The sequence below is a fragment of the Ursus arctos genome, unplaced genomic scaffold (assembly GCF_023065955.2).
Source record: "Ursus arctos isolate Adak ecotype North America unplaced genomic scaffold, UrsArc2.0 scaffold_24, whole genome shotgun sequence".
NCBI lineage: Eukaryota > Metazoa > Chordata > Mammalia > Carnivora > Ursidae > Ursus > Ursus arctos.
In genome coordinates this window covers 43,228,592-43,254,995 of record NW_026622919.1, presented here as the reverse complement: position 1 = coordinate 43,254,995, position 26,404 = coordinate 43,228,592, and the positions used below count along the sequence as shown (strand labels likewise).

Genomic DNA, 26,404 nt, shown 5'->3' with positions numbered 1-26,404 from the left:
ACAGACTGAAAATGAAGGGGTGGAAAAAGATATGCCATGCAAATGGAATCAGGGGTGAGGACGAACAGGGCGGCGGGGGGAGGTTAGGTAGCAATACTTACATCAGACAAAATGGATTTTAAAACAAAGAGACAAGGACATTATAAAATGAGGAGATCGGTCCAACAAGAAAACATGAGTTATAAATATCTATGCGCCCAACACTATAGCACCTAAATACATAAAGCAAATAGAACAGACGTAAGGAACAAAACTGACGGTAATGTAATAATAGTGGGTGACTAATACCCCAATTACATCAATGCATAGCTCATCCAGGCAGAAAATCAATAAGGAACCCGTGTCTCTGAGTGGCACATTAGACGAGATGGACTTAACAGACATGTACAGAGCTTTCCATCCAAAAACAACACGACACATATTCTTTTTGGGTACAGATGGAACATTCTCCAGGACCCATCCCCTGTTAGGCCACAAAACAAATCTCTACATTTAAGGGGTACCTGGGTGGCTCAGTTGGTTAGGCCTCTACTATTGATTTTGGCTCAGGTCATGATCCCAGAGTTGTGAGATTGAGCCCCATGTCAGGCTCCATGCTTAGCTTGGGATTCTCTATCACTCCCTCTACCCCTCCCCTGCTTTCTCTCTCAAATCTAAAAAAATATATTTAAAAAACTCTACATTTAAGAAGACTGAAATCGTATCAACCATTTTTTCCAACAACAACAGCATGAAACTAGAAATCAAAAGAAAAAAACTGGAAAAACCACAAACACATGGAGGATAAACAGCATACTACTAAACAGCCAATGGGTCAACAAGAAATTGAAGAGAAAATTTAAAAATACATGGAGACAAGCGAAAATGAAAACACAATGGTCCATAATTTTTGGGATGTAGCAAAAGTAGTTCTATTATGGGATGTAGCAAAAGTAGTTCTAAGAGGGAAATGTATGGTGATACAGTCCTACCTCAAGACACAAGAAAAATCTCAAAGAAACAATCTAAACTTACACCTAAAGGAACTAGAAAAAGAACAATAAACAAGGCCCAAAGTTAAAAGAAGGAAATAATAAAGATCAGAGTAGAAGTAAATGAAATAAAGACTTAAAAACAGGAAAAATACCAAAAAGAGGGGGGGGATACCAATGAAACCAAGAGCTCATTCTTTATTTTTTATTTTTTTATTTTTTAAAGATTTTATTTATTTGAGAGAGAGTGAGAGACAGCACGAGTGGGGTGAGGGGCAGAGGAAGAAGCAGACACACCAGTGAGCAGGGAGCCTGATGTGGGGCTCGATCCCAGGACTCTAGGATCATGACCTGAGCCGAAGGCAGACGCTTACCCGACTGAGCCACCCAAGAGCGGATTCTTTAAAAAAAATAAACAAAATTGGTAAACTTTCAACCAGACTGATCAAGATAAAAAGAGAGGACCCAAGTAAATAAAGTCAGAAATGAAAAAGAACAACTGACAACACAGTAATACAAATGATTATAAGAGACTACTATGAAAAATTACATGCCAACAAATCAGACAACCCTGAAGAAATGAATAAATTTCTAGAAACATATAATCTTCTAAAACCAATGAAAAGAATAAGAAAATCTGAACAGACTCATTACTAGTAATGAAATTGAATCAGCAATCAAAAAATCTCCCAACAAACAAAAGTCCAGGACCAGATGGATTCGCAGGTGAATTCTACCAACCACTTAAAGAAGAGTTAATGCCTATTCTCTTTAAACTATTCTAAAAAAATGGAAGAGGAAGGAAAGCTTCCCAATACATTCTATGAGCACAGTATTAGCCTGATACCACAACCAGACAAAGACACTACAAAAGGGCACCTGGGTGGCTCAGTCATTAAGCATCTGCCTTCGGCTCAGGTCATGATCCCAGTGTCCTCGGATGGAGCCCCACATCAGACTCCCTGCTCGGAGGGAAGCCTGCTCTCCCTCTCCCACTCCCCCTGCTTGTGTTCCCTCTCTCGCTGTCTCTCTCTCTGTCCAATAAATAAATAAAATCTCAAAAAAAAAAAAAAAGACACTACAAAAAAGAAAGAAGGAGAGAAAGAAAGAGAGAGAGAGGGAGGGAGGGAGAACAGACGAACTACAGGTCAACATGAACAGAGATGCAAAAATCCTTAAGGAAATACTAGCAAACCACATTCAACAATATATTAAAAAGATCATTCACTATGATCAAGTGGGATTTATTCCAGACATGCAAGGATGGTTCAATACCCACAAATCGACACGATAGACCACATTAACAAAATGGAAGATAAACATTACGTGATCATCTCAATAGATGCAGAAAAAGAATCTGACAAAATTCAACATCCATTCATGATAAAAACTCTCAACAAAGTTGGTTTACAGGGAACACATCTGAACATAATAAAGGCCACATATGACAAACCCACAGCGAACATCATACTTGGTAAAAACCTGAGAGCCTTTCTTCTTCTTTTTTTTTTTTTAAAGATTTTATTTATTTATTTGACAGAGATAGAAACAGCCAGCGAGAGAGGGAACACAAGCAGGGGGAGTGGGAGAGGAAGAAGCAGGCTCATAGCGGAGGAGCCTGATGTGGGGCTCGATCCCAGAACGCCGGGATCACGCCCTGAGCTGAAGGCAGACGCTTAACCGCTGTGCCACCCAGGCGCCCCTGAGAGCCTTTCTTCTTAATCAGGAACAAAACAAGGACAACTGTCATTTTTATTCAATACACCACTAGAAGTCCTGGCCACAGCAATTAGATAAGAAATAAAAAAGCATCCATATTGGCAAGGAAGGAGTAAAACTGTCACTACTTAGCAGATGACATGATATTATACATAGAAAACTCTAATGAGTCCACCAAAGAAGTGCTAGAAAAAATGAGTTCGGTCAAGTTGCAGGATACATAATTAATATACTGCAATCTGTTGCATTTCTATGCACTAATAATGAATTAGCAGAGAGAGAAACTAAGAAAACAATTCCAGGGCCACCTGGGTGGCTCAGTCCTGATTTCAGCTCAGGTCATGATCTCAGGTTGTGAGACTGAGCTCATGTCACAGGCTTGTGCTGGGCGTGGAGCCTGCTTGAGACTCTCTCTCTCCTTCTCCCTCTGCCCCTCCCCCTGACTCTCTCTCTCTAAAAAAAAGAGAAAGAAAAAAAAAAGAGAAAAAAATTCCATTTATAATTGCACCAAAAAGAATAAAATACCTGAGAATAAACTTAACCAAGGAGGTGAAAGACCTGTACTCTGAAAACTATACATCGTTGATGATAAAAATTGAAGGTGACACTAATAGAAAGATACATCATGCAAGGATTGGAAGAATTAATATTGATAAAATGTCCATTCGACCCAAAGCAATCTATAGATTCAGTACAATCGCTATCAAAATACCAAATACATTTTTCACAGAACTAGAACAAATAATTCTAAAATTTGTACAGAACCACAAAAGACCCCAAATACCCCAAAGCAATCTTGAGAAAGAAGAAAAAAGCTGGAGGTATCACACTCCCAGATTTCAAGACATACTACAAAGCTGTAGTAATCAAAATGGTACTGGGTGCCTGGGTGGCTCAGTGGGTTAAGTGTCCGACTCTTGATTTTGGCTCAGGTCAGGAACTTGGGGTTAAGATCGAGCCCCACGATGGGCTCTGTGCTGGGTGTGGAGCTTGCTTGGGATTTTCTCTCTCCCTCTCCCTCCCCCCTGCTCACACTGTCTCTTTAAAACAAACAAACAAACAAACAAACAAACAAACAAAATGGTACTGGTACAAAAATTGGCACATACATCAATGGCACGGAATAGAGAGCCCAGAAATAAACCCATGCTTATGTGGTCAATTAACATACAACAAAGGAGGCAAGAATATACAATGGGGAAAAGACAGTCTCTTCAATAAATGGTGCTGAGAAAACCGGACCACGTTTTTTTTTTACACTATATACAAAAATAAATTCAAACTGGATTAAAGATTTGAATATTAAGACCTGGTTAGTTTTACGGTTATAAAACTCCTATAGGAAAATATAAGCAGCAATCTCTCTGGCATTAGCCTTAGCAACAGTGTTCTAGATATGTCTCTCCAGGCAAGGGAAACAGAAGCAAAAATGAGCTATCGAGACTACATCAAAATATAAAGCTTTTGTGCAGCAACGGAAACCATTAACAAAATGAAAAGAAACCTACTGATCGAGAGAAGATATCTGCAAATGATATATCCGTTTTCGGGGTTAATACCCAAAATATATAAAAAACGTATGCAACAACACCAAAAATATCTGATTAAAAAGTGGGCAGAATAGACCGCTTTTTCCAAAGAAGACATACAGCTGGCTATCAGACACATGGAAAGACGCTCCCCATCACTCGGCATCAGGGAAATGCAAACCACAACCCCAAGGAGAGAGCACCTCACACCTGTCAGAATGGCTAGTGTCAGAAAGACAAGAAGTAACAAGTCCTGACAAGGATATGGAGAAAAAGGGACCTTCATGCACTGTCAGGAATGTAAACTGGTGCAGCCACTGTGGAAAACTGCCTGAAGGATCTTCAAAACAATACCGAGGGGACTGGCGCCCGGGTGGCTCCGTCGGTTAAGCGTCCTACTACTGATTTCGGCTCAGGTCATGATCTCAGGGTGGTGAGATGGAGCCCCGCATCAGGCTCCTGTTGGGCATGGCGTCTGCTTAAGATTCTCTCTCTCGCCCTCTCCCCCACCCAACACGTGTGTGTGTGTGTGTGTGTGTGCGCGCGCGCACGCGTGTGCTCACACTACATGCACTCTCTCTCGAAAAAGAAAAAAAATACTAAAGGGAGTGGGAAGTGCAGGCTTCCAGTTATAAAATGAACAAGTCATGGGAAGAAGAGGTACTGCCCAGGGAACGTAGTCGGTGGTACTGCGAGTGTTGCACGGCGACAGCCGGGAGCTACATCGGTGGCAAGAACAGCATAATGTATACACTTGTTGCACACCTGAAGCTAATGTAACACTGCCCACTATCCTTCAGTAATCAACAAATAGTAGAATGGAAAAAAGAAATAGTGTATGATCCAGTAATTCCACTACTGGGTATTTATCCAAAGAAAATGAAAATGCTGATTCACGATAGACACACCTCCGCGTTTACTGCGGCGTTATTTCCAACAGCCAAGACACGGCCGGACGAGTGCATTAGGAAGATGGGAGACACACACAGGAATATCCCTCAGCCTGAAAACCAACGCGCTCTTGCCACCTGTGACAACACGGATGGAGCCACACAGAGTATGATGGTAAATGAAAGAGTCAGATGCAGAAAGACGAGTACCGTATCATTTCACTTGTGTGTGGAACCCAGAGAGTGAAGCAGGGACACCTGTGTGGCTCAGCTGGTTGAGTGTCTGACTCTTGATTTCGGTTCAGGTCATGATCTCAGGGTCGTGAGACTGAGCCCCGCATCAGGCTCTGCGCTCAGCGGGGAGACTGCTAGAGATCCTCTCTCTCCCTCTCCCCCTCTCCCCACTTGTACTCTCTCTCTAAATAAGTAAATAATAAGTAAGTAAGTAAATAAATAAAATCTTTTAAAAAAGGATAAAACAAATGAGCAGACAAAGCAGAAACAGACCCATAAACACAGAGGACAAACTGGTGGTTGCCAGAGCGGAGGGAGGAGATGGGCAGGGTGGGTGAAGGGCGGTGGGAGGCACGGGCTTCCAGGTGTGGGAGACTAAGTCACAGGGATGAAAGGCACAGCACAGTGGTGCCGTAACAGTGTATGGGGACAGGTCGGCTACGCTTGTGGGGAGCAGCGCCAGAGTACAGAGCGCTCCAGCTACGACTGTACACCTGAAACTAACGCAACGAGCAACTATACTAAAAAAAAAAAGGAAACTCAGATGCTCTTCAAGATGAAGTGAACTGAGCACCAACTGTGGCTTCTGTGTGATAACATGTGTTATCTCGGCGATAACCATGTGGGTGAATCTCCAACGCATTACGCTCTATGAAAGAAGCTAGATTCGAAAGGCAACACACGGAAAGTTTGCCTTTATGAGAAAGTCTGCAAAGGGCAAAACTATTGGGACAGAAAACAAACTGGTGGTTGCCTGGGGCTGGGGGAGCTTTCTGGGTGACAGCAGGATTCTGTATCTTGACTGTGGTGATGGTAACAAGATTGTATATATCAGCTGAACTCCGGAAGGAGAGAAACTTACAATGTGTAAACTCTATCTCAATAAACCTGACTTTTAGGGGCGCCCGGGTGGCTCAGCTGGTTAGGCGTCTGCCTTCAGCTCAGGTCGTGATCTCGGGGTCCTGGGATCAAGCCCCACGATGGGCTCTCAGCTCAGCCGGGAGCCTGCTTCTCCCTCTCCCTCTGCTTCTTCCCCTGCTTGTGCCCTTTCTGTCAGGTGGGTAAAGAAGGGCTTATAAATAAATAAATAACTAAATAACTAAATAAATAAATAAATTCATTCCTGTCAACCTGGCAGGTGGACACTGAGCCAGATTTTAAAATCTCACTGCCATTTTGGCTTTGGATTATCTTTCCTTCTGTACGGAACTCTGGCATCATAAGCACAAGTGCAGGCACTTTGTTGCCCTCCCTAGTCCCTTCCCCTCCCTCCGTCGCTCCCTCCCCAGAGACCCCCCCGCTACTGTGACAGTCTCTGCAGGTCTGAGATACACAAATGTACAGAAACAGTATCACACTGTGTGCGCTGTTCCGAAGTTTGCTTTTGGGATCGGCATGTTTGGCTAGCTGTCCATGTTAATTTACCTAGTCCTAACGTATCCGTTTAACTGCACAGTACCGCGTTACATGCATATGCCGCGTTTTATGAATCGAATCCTCTGCTGACGAACGCTTGCCCGTGTACCACGAAGAGCAGTGCTGCAGTGCACACGGGTCTCCAGGATACAAACCTGGAGGGGAAATAATGCAGCCAGAGGGTGCACACACTGGCCTCGTTGACTGGTTATCAGCGACTTTCCCTCCAATCGTTATAGAGAGTCTCCTGCTGGTCCTCGGAATGGTTTCGGCATTGCCTCTCCCAGTGGTCTCTAATCCACTGGAAATCACGGTTTTGCTAACGGTTGGCGTGGGGACCCAATTCACTGCATTTTCATGTGGAAAACCACTAGTCCCTGTGCCATGTATGGGGGAACAGCCTTCCCCCAACGACCCTGGGCCTGGTGGCATTGGATTTTTAAAAAATAACAGCTCTACTAAAATATGGCTCACTTAGTGTAGAATACACCCTTTAAAGTATACAGTTGAATGGTTTTTGGTCCGTTCACAGAGCTGTGCAACTGTTACAATCAATTTTAGAACATTTCATCTCCTCGGAAAGAAATCCGGTCACTCCCCATTCCCCCCAGCCCCTCCCCCAGCCCCTGGCAACTACTAATCGAATCTGCTTTTGGCCTCAATGGATTTACCTGTTTTGAACTTTCATATAAATCAAATTATACACGGTGTGGTCTTTTGTGTTTGGTTTCTTCCAGTTAGCATAATCTTGTAATAATCTTTTCAAAGTTCATAGATGTTAGAGCATGAATTAGTACTTCACTCCTTTCAAAAAAAAGTTCTTTTTAAGAGAGAGAGTGAGCACGCTGGGGGGTGGAGGGGAGGGAGAAAGAGAATCTCAAGCAGGCTCCACACCCAGAGCGGACCCCGACATGGGGCTCGACCTCACGACCCTCAGACCATGACCTGAGCCGAAATCAAGAGTCGGACATTTAACTGAGCGAGCCACCCAGGCGCCCCTTCACTCTTTTTTATAGCTAATAATATTCCATTGTATGGATATGGCCCAATTTGTTTCCCCATTCATCAGCTGATGGACATTGAGGTGGGTTTCCTTTTGTCTGCTGTGAATAAGGCTGCTATGAACATACATGTCCAAGTGTTTGTGTGGACATGTGTTTCTCTCGGGTGTGTACCTGGGATGGAACTGCTAGGTTACACGGTAACTCCGTGTGTAACTTTTGAGGAACTGCCAGACTGTTTTCCAAAGTGGCTGCACCATTTTTGTGATAGGATTTTATTTCTTTACTTAAAAATAAAATCTTTAAAAATAAATAGTCTCTACACCCAACACGGGCCTCAAACCCACAGCCCCGAGATCAAGAATCACTTGCTCCATCAACTGAGCCAGCCAGGTGCCCCTGTAACAGGATTTTAAAACTGGCAGAAATGGAACAGTGGCCACTGGGAATGGTAGCCCCAGAGTCGTGCCGTGCAGTAGCCCCGGCCTCCCCCAGCCTCTGGCACCTGGGGCTCCTCGCCGTCCCCTCAGACCAGCCTCATCCCTGCTTCTGTGTCTCAGCTCCTCTATCCCTCCACGTGACCGCAACACCTCCTTTCTGCTGAGCCAAACTCCTCCACATGTCCCACCCTTCGAGAACAGTCTCACTGGGAACAGACTGACATCCATCTTGTATTTGCAGAAGGCCCAGAGCACTGATGGTGCTCCCTGGGCCTCCTGCTTCCTTCCTACCCGAAGGGCCACCAGCTCTTGCCTTCCCCTCACAGCGAGGACCACGGCCTAGTCCGGGCCCATGTCGCCTCGCACGGCCCCCTGACTTAGGGTTTGTCTCCAGCACCGCGAGCGGCTGGGAGGGCTGGGTGGACCCTTAGCAGCACCCGAGGCACCAGCACAGGGCTGGGCGCACGCGGGCAGCACTACGTCCTGGTGGAGCTTCTTCACTGGCTCTCTGGTCTGGCCCAGGCCCACCCCTTCCGCCAACCTGCTAACGGCCCCTCCGGGGGTCACAGTCAAGGGGAGGTCTGAATGCGGAGTCAGGAGAGAACGACTCTCTCGGCGTGACCTGGGAAGCCACTCAAGGTTCACAGGCCTCAGTTTCCTCATCTGTGAAACGGGGCTGGCCAGACTTAACCCACAGTGTTGCCAAAGGAGTAGTGCAGAGGCCATGCCCCCGCCGTGCCTCCGGGGCGCCGTCAGTGCTTGCTACACTGAACTCCTGTCCTCTGAGCTGAAGGGGGAAGGAGACCGCTGGCCTGGGCCACACACTCACGTCTTCACGTAGGGGTCCGAGTAGCCATTGGCGTCCATGGCAGCCAGGTGGGCGCAGCGCACGATGCCGACCAGCAGGCCCTGCTTCTGTGAGCTGTACTTGAGGGAGATCAGGATCCGACCCCGCTCCTCCAGGGACTTGTCTTCAGTCTTGTCCACCTGTTGGGCAGGAGGACACTTGGCTATCCTCACCCGCTCCCACACCCTCCCTCAGCCACGGGCTACCGAGGCAGTCTGCTGGCCCAGGCGATGGTGAGGGGTCACCTTGGCCTCAGCCCCCTGAAAGTGCTTCCTGGAGCCCCCCTGGGGAGCACCCGGAAGACAGAGCTCCCAAGGGGAGCAGGAGGGCAAGCAGCGGCTGTCCAGGCCTCAGGAATCAGACCTCAGCTACAGGTGGCCCCCTCCGCCCCCTGCCCCAACTAGCCTGAGATTTCCCATTCCTTACCCTCCTGAGACCACTGTTCACTGTCGGCTCCTGGAACGCCGCCTCCTCACCCTCTGTCTACCTGGACACCTCCAGCTAGAACCCCCAGGGCCCCTCCTTAGGCCTCTCTGCCAGGCTCCTGTCACTGAAGTCCCAGCCATGTCGCTTTGCCCATGACGGTCCTCTGCTTGTCACTAAAGTGATGCCCCATGCGGCTCCTCAGAGGCAGGGGCCCCACCCACACCTCTCTGGAGATGGCGCTCCTGTGAGGCCCAGTAAGGGCCACCCTCCCCAACTCGCACACCCAGAGCAGACAGGACTAAGCGATCCCTGCGTTTACTCTGAGCTCACGTTTCAGTGCCGGGAGGCCGTTATTAACGGGCCGGACTAGGCACGCGAGACTGAACAGTCTGCCACTCTGGCCCAGGGCTTGGTGCGGGACGGCCTCGCTCAACAGTGATCCTGTGCTAGTTTGCGTGAGGTGTGAGAACGAAACAACATAAACGAGCAGGAGTATTTTCAGCCATCTTTCAGGGGGTGGGACATTATACATCGGGTTGTTTCATAGGGGACCCATCGAACTGGGGATTGTTCAGTACTCACGGAGAATGACTAATGTTCACACGTCATGTAAAATCTAAAAGGTACCATCAAAATGTGTCTATACCGCCGGAGCAGTCGTCCTGAACTGCACTCCTGCGGTCACCGCATGTCTCTGAGTCCAGAGAGATGAGCTGCTGGCAAATTCGAGCAAGGCACGCCCATACTCCCACCCAGCCACGTGCACGCACACACATGTGCACACGCATTCCACATCCTTGAAAACACGCCCACGTGTGCTTCCACAGGCAGACCCACACTCGCACACACACCCCTGCGTGCTCACGTCCCCACGCAGCTGTTTGTTATCAGGGTTCAAAACTCCAACACAACTGTAGTAGGAGTTGATGGTGCCTGTTACGAGTGACATAGATCATTTGGAAAAACTGGGTTTCGGTTAGTGACTAATAAAACAAAAAAAGGTTATACCCATCATACAAATGTCTGTGATATAGGAAAGAATGTGACAAGGGAATAAAATTTGATCAAATTATGCAAAAAGGCAGAGCTGGGATCTTGGCCTCAGGCTGACTTGTTCCCAGGGCTTGACTCGGGCCAGCCTGCAGGGGCATTTGTCCCAGCGCCCAGGCCCCACTAGGGAGGGACGGGTTGGCCACCGGGCTCCGTCCTCTTGAGCTTTCCCCTCGCCCAGGGCTCTAGGGGGGGAAATGTCCTAAAAAGGGGATCGTGCCCTGAACACTGGGCTGCTGGCAGGTCTTGGGACCCTGGGGCCTCCTGGCCAATGCCTCCCAGCCCTTCTGAGCAGGGTGAAGGCCAGGCCTCCAAGAGGTGGGAAAGGGGAGAAGGTAGGGGGAAGGGGGGAGGGTGGAGGGGCAGAGGGGAGACACAGATGGACAGAGTTTGGGTGGGTAAGCTACTGTAGACAACAGGGGCAAGGCAGGTTTTGACATTTTCAAACAACCGAAATTTCCAGGGAAGAGTTATTTTCCGTCTCCCCTAGGTAGCTCACAGGCAGCTCACGCCTACCGCGCTCCGGCTGAGCTCCGGAGCGACCCCAGCGGCTCCTCCCGCCGCCCTCCACACCACAGTGAGGGACCCCTCAGCTTTCCAGGTGCTCGCCCCCCACGTCTGGGAATGCTTGAGCTGCCAGCGCACCCAACCGGGATCCCGCACTTCTCCCGCTCCGCTGGGGCTCCGGCGCAGGCCGGTCAGGCTCGTCCCCTCACAGCCCTCCCCACGCTCAGCCTCCTCTCCCTCCCAGCCTGCACCTGGCGAGCCTCTTGGAACAGATGCCCTTGCCCCTGCCTGGCATCCCCCGGTGGCCCGCCTCACTCCCAGCTCCCCCGCCTCCCAGCCTCTGATCTCACCTCCTAGGACCCGGCCCCATCCTGCTCCCTGGCCCACGCAGCGGGCGTCTTGTCTGTGCCTCCACCAGCCTTGGTACCTGCTGTTCCCTCTGCCAGGAGCATCCCCCGAAGCTCCATCGAAACCACTGAGCTCTGCGCCTTTCCTTTGTGACCCTCATCACTGTCTAACATAGGCTCTGCTGAGGTCATCCACCTTTTTTGGAGTCCGTCTGCTGCCCAAGCTCCACGAGGGCAGGCATTCTGGTCTGTTCCCCCAGCACCTGAAGCCATGCAGGGCACAGAGTGGGTGTTCCCGGCACGGAAGGCGCTGGACAGCCCGCAGAGCCCCGCCCCTGCTCACCGGCAGCTGCTTCTCCAGGCAGACGCTGAACGTCTTGGTGTGGTTGGCTTTCAGCTTCTTCAGGGGCACGCGCGTCTCCCCGATGAACTCGTTGTGGCGGAATTTGTCCTCATCGCACACGGAGATCCTGGAGGGCGGGAGGCAAGGCCCGCTCTTCAGACACACACGGGCGCTCCCACTACGTGTCCCTAAGTCAGCTGCGGTTTGCGCGCGGTGGGCGGGGACATGGGCGGGGCGGGCCCTGCAGGTGAGGCGGGGTGGGGTGTGGGGAAGCAGGGCGTCTGGGGCCCTCACCCACCGCAGGGTCTTTCGAATCATGTCTTCATCCGTGATCCCGTAGTAAGTGAGGGTCTCATTCCACGTGGGGTTCAGAGTGTTCCGGAGAGTTTTCGTTCTGAGTTTATTTGCCTGGTGAGAGCAGAAAAGATGCTCTGAGCATCTGGGAGCTCGAGCGGCAGAATAACGGCCCCAAAGACGGCCCTGCCCGACCCCGGAAACTGAATATGCCAACGGGAATTAAGGTTGTTAATCGACTGACTTTTCTTTTTATAAGATTTTGTTTATTTATTTGACAGAGAGAGCAAGCACCAGCAGACAGAGGGGCAGAGGGAGAGGGAGAAGCAGGCTCCCTGATGAGCAAGGAGCCCAACACAGGACTCGATCCCAGGACCCTGGGATCATGACCAGAGCTGAGGGCGGATGCTTAACCGACTGAGCCACCCAGGCGCCCTTGGCTGACTTTAAAATATGGAGATTATCCAGGTGATCTGGGCAGGCCCCACGCAATGCGATTACAGGGCCCTTGAACGCAGAAGAGGGAGGTCGGAGAGGAGCGTCAGAGGGACAGGCAAGGAGGGCAGAAGTCCCAGGTGGACGCTGGCGTGGAAGATGGAGGAAGGGGCGAGAGCCAAGGCATGTGGGCGGCCTCTAGGTGCTGGAAAAGGACGGAATCGCTTCTCCCCAGGGCCCCCAGAACGGACTGCAGCCCCGCCGCGCTGCACCTGCCCCGTGTGGGAGCTGTGCCAGCCTCCGGCCCGCAGCACCGGCAGACAGGAAGCGCGTGCTGCAAGCCGCTAAAAGCTGGTGGTAATAGGCCGCTGCGGCTCTCGGAACCTCAACCCGAAGGCTCGCCGCCCCCAGGCCCCTAGCGTGTGCTCAGGGCGCGGGTGCTGCAGGAGGGGCTGGGGCTGCTGGGGGCCGGGCTGGGGGGCTGGCTGCTCTCCCACACAGCTCCTTGCCTTTGCACAGGCCGTGCCCCGTCCCTGGAATGCCGCCTCTCCCAGAAACTGCCTGTGGGGTGGCGCGTCCAAGCCGCCACGCTGCCTCCCCTCCTTCCCCGCGCTTCTCTAGCTCTGGGCCTTGGGCTCCTCACGGCCCGGCCCAGCTCTGAGGTCAGACAGGCCTGCATCCCGATCCCGACTCCACCCCTCGCCTAAGCTCTGTGCAGCCCAGCAGGTTCCTTACCCTCTGGGAGCGTCAGGCTCCCTGCTGCCAAAAAGGGCATAATCATGCCTCTTTCTCAGCGTGGCTTTCAGAAGCCTGCTTTTTAGAAACCACTACCCTGTGTGGGAAATCCTGTCTGCGTGGTGAGGTCCCTATGACTCGGCCTTCCGGTACTGCCGACTCTGGGTCCCATGAGTCCAGAGACTCACAGCCACTGAGCTCCTGAGCTGGGGACACTGCCCTGGTCACGCTGCCCTCAGCCCTCAGCCCTGGGGGTCCTACGTGCAACAGGAGGACCTCGAGGGCTGGAGTGGCGAGCAGCGGCCCTAGGCAGAGGTGGTGGGCCACGGCCCTCCCTTCCCGGAGACGGAGTCCTCGCCTCTGTCGGGTGGTCCTCCTGGACTGGGGGGGGGGGGGGGGGGAGAGCCTCGGCTCTTGCACTATGGCCCAGAGGGTTTGGGCCTCAGACTCAACTCGGGCCCCAGCAGCCCGGGGTGCCTCAGCCTGGGGCAGGACTGCTCAGCTGGCCTGGAAGAGTCGGTGGCAAGGGAGGCCCTCTGCCCAGGACAGCATTCCCGTTACAGACTCTTCTCACCAGGCCACTTGAAGGCCAGGAGGTAACTCCCCAGCCCCTGGTTTCTTAGAAAGAGGCCGGGATGACAACACCAGCCACTGGGCTCTGCTGCTCACGCTCCTGTGTCCTGTGTCCCCCTGCCAACCTCTGGTCTCCTCTTGGAAGCAAAGCTGCTCGTCTCCAGTTGATCCCCATCCCCTCCCCAGCAATGGGGTCCACAAAACCTGCCCCTTGAAAAGTCTGTGGGTCGCACACCCAACTCGGAAAAGATGATCTAATGCTCCCTCCTGTGAAATTAAGACTAAAATGCCACTGAACTGTAAAACACATGTAAGAAAGTCTAATGAGTTTTGATCTTCCATTGCTGAAGGTCACCTTGATGCTTTTGTTCAATAGCAGTTTTTTTTCAAAAAAAATTTCTCTTTTCCTGGGCGTACCACGTGCTTGGACGGCCTGCTGGGTCATCTACTACAGGAACAAGGGTTCTGTGGTCCAAGAGCTGGGCAGAATCTACCCACTTCATCCCCCTGTAGAGTGTCACAGGGCAGCCCATCAACATGTTAAAGGCTCTGATAAGTCTTAGAGAAAAGGAACCTGTTTAACAAGGCTTCCCAATGTTAACAAGGCTTCCCGAAGTTATCAGGCTACACAGCCCTTTATGCCCCCCCACATAGTAATCTCCAACTGAGACTGCTTCTTATAAAATGCTGGCTTAGAAATTCTCTGCAGGGTTTCCCCAACTCATCAGGCAAGCAGTGTTCCCGGGAAGTCTGGGGGCTGGGGGGCTCTTGGGTGGAGGTGAATCGGTCAGGTCCCATCACCTTGGTCGGTCTGTGAGGGCGCAGGGAAGGTATGCACCTGCCCGGTTGTCCCAAGCTCAGCCGGGACCCCTGTCACGGCAGGCAGAGCTGTGGCGGGCCTGGGGCGGACCTCCTCACCTTGCTGGCTCCCGGCAGCAGGTGCAGCTTGACGTAGGGGTCTGCCAGCCCGTTGTGGTCCATCGGCTTCAGGCCCTGAGAGGAGGGGGATGGCAGAAGGTGTGAAATGGGAGCCGGAGACAGAGTAGCCGCAGCCTCCGGGCACCTCGGTGGGCAGGTGTCCCTTGTCCTCAGGCCTCCTGGCTGGGTCCATTCAGGACCCGCTTTGCAGAGGGCCCCTGTGCCCACACTCCTAGTGCTGGAGGGAGGATGGCCTAGTGCTGGTGCTCTCTCCTCCCCTCAAATGTCCTGGCCGGGGGGCAGGTGTCATGGGGTGTCTTTGTCAGACCAGCCTTTCTCTTTCTAGTCTCCCTTTTGTGGAGGCCAGATGACTCCCCCGCCCCTGAATGAGATCCTCATTATCCTGCTTCGGTGAGGCCCTTCCTTCTGGATTCCCCTTCCCCCACTCCCCAAATACAGGGACTTCCCTCACTGATCCTATAGTCACGTGACCCTCTGTCCACTCACCAACAGGTTTCCCTCTTTACCACGGGAAAACGTTCTGTGTCCCGGAGACCAGGCTCAGTCTCTCTCTGCATTTGCCACAGCTCCCTGCCAGCCTGAATCCAGGGAGGCCAGACAACCTGGATGGCCACGGAGGGTCCTTCCACAAGATGGCATCCCTCACTAACTTGGAACAATCAGTCAAGTGTGCAGAGCCAAGGAACCAAGGGAACCATAAACAGACAGGGGCTTAGCTGACCTCATGACTGCTCTTATCTCTGAAAACTGTACCCTTTGCTTCTGCGGTGGCACACAGGCGCGCAGGGCGGCAGCCGAGACACGTGTGGCATCACAGATGAACTGCCGCCGTGAGCAGGCCCACCTCCAGGGAGAATGGAGGCCCTCACCCCCCACCCTGGTTTGGTCTGGAGAGCGGGGTGGGAAGGGGGGCCGAGACAGGGGTCGGGTCCTCCAATCCCCCTGCTGCTCTGCGAGTGGGAAGGAGCACACAGGCTTCGGGGCCAGGCTGGCTGGGGCCCAGACCTCGGCTCCTGCACCATCAGCTGGGAGAGGGGAGGAGTCGCTTTGCCCCAGAGCCTTAGCTTTACAGGCTAGAAAAGGGGTTACTGGTTCCCACTTCCCAGGGGTGGACCAGGAGTGGAGGTGGCAGTGGTGATGCAGGGCCTGGCCATAGGCCATTTGTGCCCCTTCCCCACATGCCAGGCCCCTTGGAAGATGCCAGAGAGGTAGTGGAGGGCCGACATAGGGGTAGGTGAGCTGTGCGGGAGCTGCTGGGGCTCCGCAGCCCCGTGGGCACCCATGGCGAGGCGGCGGCCCTCCTGGGCACATGTCCCTCACCGCGGCCTCACTACCCGTCCCTGACGTGCCCAGAGCTGGCCAGTCGGTCAGTGCTTTCCCAGTCCCTCTGTGCGTGAGTTCCCGGGTGTTTGTGTGGGTGGGGCTGGGTGCCCGCCACCAGGCAGTCTTCCAGGAGGGCAGTGGGGACTGAGCACGTACTCACTCGACACAGCCACCACACAGGTGGGGTGACCGACCCTATTGTACAGATGAGCAAACTGACGCCGCTCTGCTTCCCCAGAGGGCACTGGCCAAGTTAGGGTCTAGCTCCACGGCATCTGGCCTCCTCCCAGAGCCCCTCCGCCTGTCAGCCCTGCTTCAGCCTCCGTAACCCCCTCTGGTTCCCTGCCCAAACCCTGACCCAGAGCCCCAGTTCCTCCCAGGCCTGCACCACCCCCTCCCCTGCAAAACCGGATCTAAGCAGAGAATGACCTGGAGAATGGGGTCCTTCTATGGCCTGCGGTCCTCTCATCCCCCACCTCCAATGCCTTGAGTGACACACCCCAAAGGACACACACACGTGTGTGCCTACACAGGTGCCCACAGAGACCCAAGTAGGCACACGTACACCCTCCTCGTCCCCCCCCAGTACAGCCCCACAGCCCTTCTAGAGCCTGCGTAGGGAAGGCAGGCACGCAGCACAGGAGGGGCCCGGTGTCTGGGATGGGGAGTGGCCTGGCAGCAGGTGCCCATCCTCAGTTCCCGAGCCCAGACGACCTCTACAAAGCTGGGCAGAGGGAGAGGGAAAGGAAGCTGCCCTCCGCCCTGGCACAGCTGAGGGGTCACCGTTCTCAGCTCCTTCCCTGGGGCAGGTCTGGAGCCCCAGCATCACAGCCCGGGCAGCTCCCCAGGGAGAGGGCAGGGCCATGATGGCGTGTGCGGGCCTCTAGGGTGCCCGATCGGGGCCCTGGGCCTGAAGGGGACACTGCTCCCCACCGCCATGGCCGTCCAGGTGTGCTGGCCCAGGCGGGTGGGGACCGCTGAGGCAGGACCAGGCAGCCGGGCCCTCGGAGTGGGCAGAGCCATGGGTGGGGGTGCTGAGTGGCAGAGAAGCGCACAGGTTGGGACTGAGGGTGGGGTCTAGGCTCGGGCGGCTCTACTGGAAGCTCCTTGCTCCGAGCCTGGCCCAGGCCCTCCCACGGCTCTACGGGGAGTCCTACCAGGCTGCGCTACCGGCCTTACCTTGCGAGAGAACATCAACTTTGGCACCTTCCTCCCAGAGGGATCGATGCAGGGGGTGAAGGAACAGCATGGCTAAGAAGAGAGGTGATGCCAGCCCAAGGGGGGAGATGCTCACAGCTCCGACCCAGAGACCAGAGAGCAAGGCTGGGGCCCTGAGCCCAGAGGAGGGGACTCTCCTGCCTGGCGCCCACCCACTCCTCGACAAGTCCGGGCTGTGGGGAACTTCAGCAGACCAGAGACAATCAATGCAACCCCTCCTTGGCCGCCAGGACACACCTGTCATCTCTCCCCTTCCCTTCCCCCACACCACAGCCCCTCCCCAGCTCTGCCGCCTCCGCCACACCATGCCTTCCTTCTCTCATTTTCTTCTTGCTGTTTTCCCACTCCTTCCCTGAATGTCTGTCTGCACAGGGTTTTTAGGGCAGCGGAGATGATTTAGGTGAGAATTCCCTCCCTGCCCTGCACCCACGCGGCAGATGCCACAGAGCCTGGACGGACACAGTGGGGAGGACAGGCCTTCGGACCTCAGCCCCTCACCTCCACCCAGGGCCCGGGACCCCAGGGACTGCGGGGGCCAGCGGGGGCCTACCTTGGCCTTGCTGATGGTGCAGTGGAGGGCGTTGTTCTCCTGGTCGTAGAGCAGGCTGAAATCCAGTGTGCCCAGGGCAGCTGCGGACACAGGGCTCAGGTCACGCCTCAGCCACACAGGGGAGGAGTGTCGCCCACCCCTGTGTGGTGGGACAAGGTGTCACAGCGCCACAGAGACCGCCATCAACAGAGCACCTACTGCGTGCAACCCCTCTGCCCAGCCTCCCAGTCCCACCATCCCTGGGAAGGTTCCAGATGACGGAGGAGTGGAGGCTCAGTGAGGTGAGGTCAGCACCAGTCACCACGAGTGGTGGCCCAAGCGTCAAGCCCAGGTGGTAGGCCCCGCAGCCCAGGCCCCTGTGTGGTGCTGTGGTGCCTGGCCTGCGGCTGGTCCGATGCTGTGCCCCCTGTACGGGACTGTCCTCCTGCCCTCCTTGTGTGACTGCCAGTCTTGGCTCCATGCCTCAGTTTCCTTGACCTGCTAAATGTCACAAGGCTTGTGTGAGAAGGCAGAAGAGACAGGGCCGTGAGAAGCTCTGGGCCCTGGCCCGGCTGACTGGCTGATCCATCCCCCAGCAACACTCAGGGCTGCGGGTCCCCAGTTTCTCTGGTCCTTTGGGGGGCCCGGGGCAGGCTGCGAGGAGCCAGCTGGGTCCTCATGCTGCTACCTGCCAGCCTCTTAAAAGGCAGTGGGTGATTCCCTAGGGCAGAGTGTGCGGAGGTAACTGGGTGCAGCTGTGGCCTCGGGGACACTCACATGCGGCAGCTGTGGCCGCACACGTTCACAGGGCTCCTGGCGTGAAGGAGGGGGCTGCGGTTTGGGGGGGCCTCAGGGGGCAGGTCTCTGGATAGCAAGATGCACAGTGACAGGGTGTCTTTAGAAACCCAGATCCTGTGCACTGACTACTGGGCTGCTCGACTGGCACCCCATTCATTCATTCATTCATTCTTTATCAAATCTTATTATAATAAGCCGGACTCTAGGGATGAAAATACCAGTAAGGTGGGGTTCCTGCCTCAAGGAAAGCATAGCTTAATGGGAGAAACAGATGAAAACAATCAGCCCTAGCAGAGTCTCGTGAGCCAAGAGCGACAGGGGTTCAAGGGGTATGCCTTGCCCAGCTGTGAAAGGGGGCCACCAGGGAAGGTTCCCCGGAGGAGGTGATGTTTCACCTGAGCCATGAAAGGTGAGCAGGAGTTGGCCAGCGCACGGTGGTGCCGGGGGGAGGGGGGGAGCGGGGGGGGTGGCATTCGGACCTCAGGCCAGCTGGAGGTGGGGGCTGAGCGGCTGGGGTGAGGCTGGGGGAGGGCGGGCTCTGTTCTTCCAGCCAGCGGCACCCGGCATGGTTCTAGAGTCATGCCGAGCCTGGCCCCCCGCTCATCTCCTCACATCTGGTCCATGGGCGCTTTTGCATCACAAGGCCAGGGCTGAGTAGGTGCCCTCCGCCCGCAGACCCCTGGGCTCCTGCGCCCCAGCATGGCAGGACTTGGCTTTGCAGAGAAATGGGCAAGTTAAGGCCCAAGTGTGTGGAGCTGCCCTTCATTCAGAGGTGCTGGCACCGCGTTGCACTTGTCTTGCCCCCTAGCTCCAGAGACAGGGTAAGGAAGGCACCGGGCTCAGTCTCCGTCCTTGCCTGGGAGGGGCACATGTGGGGCACCGAGACACGCCCTCTGACACCTGACCCTGGGGTCAAGGCCTGGCTGCACGTGTCGTTGCTGTGTGACTTTAGATAGCGTTTCTAGCCTCTTCGTGCTCAGTTTCCGCATCTGCAAAATGGAGACGCAACAGTATCCACTTCGCGGCATTGCGCTTTATCAACAGCCCCTGGGGTACAGAGCGGGCTCAGGACGTAATTATAGAAGGAGCACATCCATTTAGGTGAATTTTCTAGATAAGTGTACTTGCCCCTCTGAGACGCCTTCTGGAAAGAACTCGTTCCAAACTGGATCACTGCCCTCCCAGCCTTTGTGAAGAGAATACACGAACAGTCACTTACACCCTTCCACATGACCTGAGTCATCGTTATGACCACGACGACTGTTCTGGGCGCTACGGTCGCAGCCCCGACCCAGTGATCCCCAGTAGCTACTCTTTGAGGTTTTCCTATATTTTCTCCATTTTTCTGCCTCCTCCTTTGCCATCAGCTTGAAACTCCTCTTGGAATACTTGCCTCCGACAGGCAAACAGCCCTCCTTCCTTTTCAACAGTCACTTGCTTCTTCTAAAAAAGCAGGTGTGAATACTTGTTAGAATTGGGTCCAAACTATGAGTCGATAGGCCTTGAGTGGAGCCTAAGATGCTTCTCCTAAGAGTCTGTGTGCTTTGGCGCTCACTGTGTCTGGCCCTCTGCTGCCTGTATCCTGGCTCCCTTCTATGCAGGTGCACGGGTGGGGGGACTGGGAGTGAGGTATGTGTCACCATGCCTGTCACAAAGAACACGGCCATGGGCCCAAGATTCTCCAGGTCCACGCTTTTATAATATTCTCCAAAGCTGCTGCTTGACGTGACAGTAGATCAGCCTTCCGTTCCGTTCAGGCCTACCCCTGGCTTGTTCTCTCAAGACTTCAGCCTCCAGAGAGGAGGGACCATGCCAGAGCCACGCCAGTGACACCAACAAAGAGCAGATGCTCAGTCCGCACGGCGGGTCCATTCAAACCGATCTGCTTTCCAGCTGTTCACAGCAGTGGGGATTTGGTCATGCCCACGTGTTAAAACGCACACTCCACAATCCCTGCCCATTTCCGGCTCTCAGAGAAGGACAGCCAGCCAGACGGTGGGGCCACCTGCTCCCCACTGGGAAACTCCGGTCCAGGAGGAGAGAGGAGCCCCTTTTGCTGGCTCTGCAGACATCCCCGTTTAAGGAGGGCTGACAGGGCTCAGTGAAACCGACACCCGTCATCCATTCCCAGGAAGGAACAGCGCACCCAGCGCCCCCTCCACGCAATGGATGAATTTTTTTGAACTCCAGTGGAGGTTTTGGAAGAAATAATAGCTTATAAATAGAAGTGTGGTCACCATTTTTAAAGATCTGCTGGTGGTGGAGCTCTCTTAGGGATCTTACAGTCCAAAGTCTTCGTTTCCTATTCAGAGAAATGAGGCTCAGAGAGGGGAGGTGACCCGCTCAGGGTGACCCAGCAAACTGGACACAGAATCCAGGCCTCTTCACTTCCATCCTACAGTTCCTGTCTTAAAGCCTAGTGGCTTCCAACATTTTTTTTGGTCTGTTACTTTGTGCAGCTGAAATCTTAGGGGGATGCCACGAGAAACAGAGAGAGAAAAGCAGAGCTGCTTTCAGGGACAAGAGAGGGCTGGGCTGCCATCCTAGAGGGGGCCTCTGAGTTGGAAACGCAGCTGCGGGCCCGTGGTTCAGGTGAGGAGGGCCCTAGGGGCAGGTGAAGGTGCTCGTCTTCATGAGCCCCGGGGTCCTGCCCTCCGCCCATGGAAATCACATGTCCTGGCTGAAATTTACATCCTTGGAAAAATAATGAGGGTTGGTCACTAATGGGCCTTTGAGAGTTGTCACCCGCCTGTCGATAATTATAGAGCTTTAATGGGGCTAATTCAGAGAAAATCAGGCTCAAGCCCCAGTCGGTTCTTCTAAGGCCAAATGTCCCTTTGCTCTGCTGATGGAGACTGACAGCATCATTCTGACCTTGGTTTGCACCTGGACCTTCCTCACCCGTATACCCTTGGGAATAGGCGACCGGCCCTGGTTCGTTCATTCTTTCCTTCTTTCCTTCCTTCCTTTCTTTCTTGAAGAAAAATGTCAGCCTCTCAAATAGTTAAAAAAAAAAACTGTGGCAAGAACCACAGAAAAATGGTCAAGCCTGAGCTGAAAGCATTTCATAGTTGGGGAAACTGAGGCACCGAGGCAAGCACTGCAGGGGGTACAAAGAAGAATGAGTCATCTGTCCCTGCTTCCCAGGAGCTCAGAGGCAGAGGATTAGAACTTTAGGACCTTCAGAAGTCTATTCATTCTCCTGCTTTAAATTATTCAAAGGTTCACCACTGCCTTCTAGACTCAGTTTAACCTCCTTGGTGTAGCATTCAAGGCCCTCTGTGATATGACCACTTTGGCCTCATCATGGATTTTTCCCCCTTACTTCAGCCACTTGACTGTGGCGCCTCTGCTGGGCTGTTTCCTCCACCTCTACCTGTGCACCCAGCAGTCCGCCTTTCAGGAACACCTCTCGTTCCTCCTTCCACTCGGCCAGCCTGCTTCCTCCCTTCTCCCAGGCTCGGAGCAGAGCCTTCTCTGTGGGTAAACTCTGTGCAAGCCAGTGCTTCCAGGCTGGGTTCCTGCCTTCCTGTTGTCACTGCTGGGCTACTTGTGCGTCTCGGTTTTCATGAACTCCCTCACGTCAGAGGCTGAGTCTCAGGCATTCTTGAATCTCACACGTGCCTGACATACAGCTGCTCTTGTAATGCTGACTACCTAAAGCTATGGTCTGTGTGGAACACGACTGCACTCCAAGGAGGGGCACTCACAGCCAGTGGGGACGGGGAACCGCTCCCCACTGAGGGCCCTGGGGACAGCGCTTCCTCCACTCCACCCTCACTCCAGGCCTCCATGGGCACCACTCCTGAACCAGCCCAGCATGAATCATGCCGGGGCAGGTGTGCACGGGCATGTGATGCCATTCTGGCCAATGGGACAGAGGACAGGTCTCCTGGGGACTCTGGGAGAGCTTTCCTCACTTGTCAACTGAGATACGGGCAAGGAAACTTGTCCTTGTCAAAGTGAGGATCTTACTGTTCCAGGCGACACCTGGCCCTGAAGCAGCCACCCAGGACCAGGAGGTCAGCCTAAGAAGAGCAGAGCATGGCCAGAAGGGGAGGGGGCAGAACCATGCTTCTGAGGACGCTCATGGGTCCACATACACCTACCTGGATGTCACGCGGATCTCAACTGTCCTCATGGTTTAAGACACTTTGAATTTTCTGTTACTTGCAACCCAAACATTCTAGTCCTTACAGATTTGAAGAAGGGACTGGGTTTCCACAGGTGAAGGCTGGGTGGGAGAGCACGGGCAGGGGAGGGGCACATGCACCAGGACAGTGGGGCCCGGGGCCTGTCTGGGGGGCAACAGGCAGCGGGGTCCAGCTTGGCCAGGCCACACTGTGGACCAGTGGGAGGGAAGACACTTCTAACCCCAACACTCACTGCCTTTGCTCCCCATCATTGCCCCCTGTTAGATCAGTTTGGAACATGTCAATTTTGTGCTGGGGTCTTGAGGTGACTTAATAAAGGACGAGCTATAAAGAGAAGAGGAAAAAACGCGGAATAAATAAACAGCCCTTCATTCTCAGGCTTGGACAACAGAGCAACCGCCCTAATTTCTTTTTGTTAGAACAGAGATAATCCAATAATTAGGGCAGCAAATAGCATAACCCTGGCTAAAGCCATAATGAACCATCTGGCTTGAATCACTTAGGCTAATTCTAGGGATCTGGTTGTCAGAGCCTAGAGGGGGCCTGAGCCTGGGGTATGGGCTGGAGAGCAGTTCCGTGCCAGAACCCGGTCCCACCACAGGAAGGAGCCGAGATTTCTGTGTTCCCACGCCTGGGAAGTCTGCTCAGTCACTGATGGGATCCAAGCCTGGGGTGGGCTGCTCCTTGAAGGGGACGAGGGGGCCCAAGCCGGCCCTGGCTCAGCCACACGCCTGCTCCTCAGCTCTTCCCAGCAGACTGCCTGGTGATATGGGTGTGGCCAGGCCACCGTTGAGGCTGGCAAGGCTGTGTCCAGGATGGCCTTGCACTGCCGACCTCAAGTGAGTCTGTCCCCTGCTAGGACACATGAGCTCCCTGGGTCCCGAGACCCAGTCCTGTTGCCCTTTGCCGCACTCATGCTGCTGGGACGGTGGTCAGTGAAGGACTGGAGCCGATGGGCTGGAGATGAGGAGCCAGCCTGAGTGTGGGACTTCCGGGCCTCTTCCTTGCCTGGGGCTTTAGGGAGAGCCCAAAGAAATGGCAAGATTTCTCATGTCCTAACAGTGTGTTGTCCAGAGGGCCCTGGGTGGCACGGGGAGGGGTGCCTGGAGCTCCTGCAGAAGCTCTGCCCTGCCCGCTCTCTCCCTTGGCACAGCAGGAGAGATGGTGGGAGGGTAACAGGTCCCCCACCCTTTCTTCTGGAGGAGGCTTTGGATCCAGGGCACCCAGAGCGGTGACTTGGGCCCCAGTCAGGGCCTGTCCAGACGCACAGCAGGTGAGGGGGTGAGATCTGCCCAGGGCGCTGGGAGCTGGGGGTGGGGAAGATCCAGGGCACAGCCCTGAGGGCATTAAACTCTCCCGACCCAATTTCCCCAAGCTGGCAAGAAAGTGGAGGGAGAGGACTGCTCCCCACCCCCGCGCCCGCAGCCAGGCCTCAGTACACCGGGCACCGGCCAGATGCCCTGGTCCAGGCCCACAGAAAGTGCACAGGGGACAGTTTCCCCTCCTCAAAGGGCTGAGGACAGGCCTCCTTCGGCTCTCTCCTCCTGGGCCTCCCTGGGTAGGACGATGAGAGCTCGGCCACCTGCCCAGCGGCACGGTGATCTCCACCTTCAGCTTTCACGCTTGGGGAAACTCCAGGCCCCCGGCCCTAGGCCCACGTGAGCACCCAAACCAGGCGCGGCCGCTCTCGCTGCGCTGCACGCGGGGGGCACTCGGCCGGGCGGCCCTCGAGTAAGCCCGAGATAGAACCCTGCCCGGAAAGGTCCACCTCCGGGGCAGGGCTGGGGTGGCAGGTCTGAGAGGGACGCGGCTGGGGCTACAGCGGGACTGGGGCCCTAGCGAGCAGCGCTACCTCCCAGCCCCACCCCCATCTGGCGCCAACCCCTTCCGAACCACGCGGCGACCTCTTCGGCCTCGGTTTCCCCTCCAGTCCCGGGTCCGGCGGGGCAGACACCTTCAGAGACCGGAAAGGCGAGGAACGCCCGCCGGCCGGGCCTCGGCCCCGGGGACCCTGGCGCTTGCCCACTCGCTGGGGCTCGGGGCTCAGCCCGGGGCGGGGGAGGCGGGTGCCGGGGGGCCCTTCCTGGCCGCGGAAAGCGGGCGTAACAGGTGGGCGAAGGTCGGCGCCCCGGAGAGCGCCGCGGCGGGGTCCACGGACGCTGGAGGAGGAACCGCCAAGGTTTTTCCAAAGGACAAGCGGCCCCGCGGTCCTCTGGTGCTCGGCCCGGGCGCCAGCAGAGCCGCTGCGCTCTGTGGGCCGCCGGGCCCACTCGGGAGGCCGGCACGGCCCCAGCCCCCGGCCCTCCTGCCTCCCGCCCCAGCCCAGCCCCTCGGCGGCGAGGCCGGCCCGCAGCGGGCTCCCGGGCGGGGAGGATCGCGCGGCAGGCAGCAACTGGTGTCTCCCCGGGGCGCAGCTCCGCCCTTCCCGGGAACAAAAGCCACCGCCCGCACCGGAGCTCCCCGCCGGCGGGCCGAGAGGGGGCGCGGCGTGGGTTCGCAGAACCGGGCCCCGCAAATGGGACGCCCTGAGGGGGCGCCCCCAAACTTCCCACCTCTCCAGTGCGGGTGAGGGAGGGGTCGGGGCTGAGTCTGCAGGGCGCGAGGAGGGCGCACGGGGCAGGCGAGGGGCCGCCACCGGCGGGGGTGGATGCCGGCGAAAGGGGAGACCGCAGGCGGCCGGGGCACCGGCGAGGTTGGGGAGCGCTCCAGAGGCCCGGCCGGGGGAGGGGGCGGGAAGTCGGCGAGTTGGAAACTTACTGCAGTCGTCCGACTCGTAGCCGTCGGCGTCCGGCTCGTCCTCGGGCGGCTTGGCTGGCGGCCGCGCCGGGCTGGGGCCGGGGCTGGGGCCCGGGCTGGCGCCGTAGGCTCCGAAGAGCTGGTCGACATCCTCGTCGTCGTCGCGGGCGCCGTCTGAGGGGCTGCGGCGGCCCGCGCTGGCCGCGGCGGGGCGCGCGGGGGCGTCCGGGGGCGCAGCGGCGCGGGGCCCGGCGTCCGGGGGCAGGCCCCGCGGGAAGCGGGGGAAGTAGTCGGAGATCTGCTTGATGGGCCGGATGGGGCCGGGGCACACGTCGATGGCCATATGCTCCTGGATGCTGATGGTCGCCTTCTCCCCGCGCCGCCGGAGGGTCATGCAGGCAGCGCGGCCCCGCCCGGGCGCGGCCCGGCGCGGCCCCGGCCCGGGGAGGGGGGGCGGCTCAGCAGGCCCGGCGGGGCGCGGCGAGGGCTGCGGGCATCGCCGGCGGCGCCCCCGGACGGCCCTGATGCGGCTGCTGCCTGCTCGGCGGCGGCCGGCTAGTGAGTGCCGGGGGCCGGCAGGCGGGGGGCGGGCCCAGCCCGCGTCACCCGGCAGCAACCAAGCAGTGTGAGTGTGCGGGCTGCGCGGGCGGGCGCGGAGCGGAGCGAGCAAGGCGAGCGGCGCCGCACTCACTCGCGCTGGCACCGGCGCGCGCACACCCGCGGGCACCGGGCGCTTTCCACTCGTGCACACTGGCAGGACCGCCGGGAAGCTGAGCAGGGAGCCGCAGGACGCACACTCGCACGTTCCCGCCCGTGCCAGCCCTTGTTGGGTTCTGTTCGCTCTCACAGGACACACGCGGGGGTGCCAGATCTCTCCAGGCACGTAGCAGCGTGTGCAGACGCTTGGCAGGAGCGCCCGCTGGCTCACACTTGCAGGACACATACACAAA

At 55.8% G+C, this 26,404-nt stretch overlaps 1 protein-coding gene across 1 annotated transcript in view; it reads right to left on the bottom strand.

Moving 5' to 3' along the window:
- Window positions 1-25,848, bottom strand: part of DOC2B (double C2 domain beta) — a 33,831-nt gene extending 7,983 nt beyond the window's left edge. Inside the window, exons 1-6 of the mRNA XM_026517394.4 lie at window positions 25,476-25,848; window positions 17,788-17,867; window positions 14,676-14,750; window positions 12,019-12,128; window positions 11,721-11,847; window positions 9,030-9,187 (exon numbers count right to left, since the gene is read on the bottom strand). Of these exons, the coding sequence (XP_026373179.2) occupies window positions 9,030-9,187; window positions 11,721-11,847; window positions 12,019-12,128; window positions 14,676-14,750; window positions 17,788-17,867; window positions 25,476-25,848 (923 nt within the window). The remainder of the gene's footprint in view (window positions 1-9,029; window positions 9,188-11,720; window positions 11,848-12,018; window positions 12,129-14,675; window positions 14,751-17,787; window positions 17,868-25,475) is intronic.
- Between the last annotated feature and the right edge of the window lie 556 nt (window positions 25,849-26,404).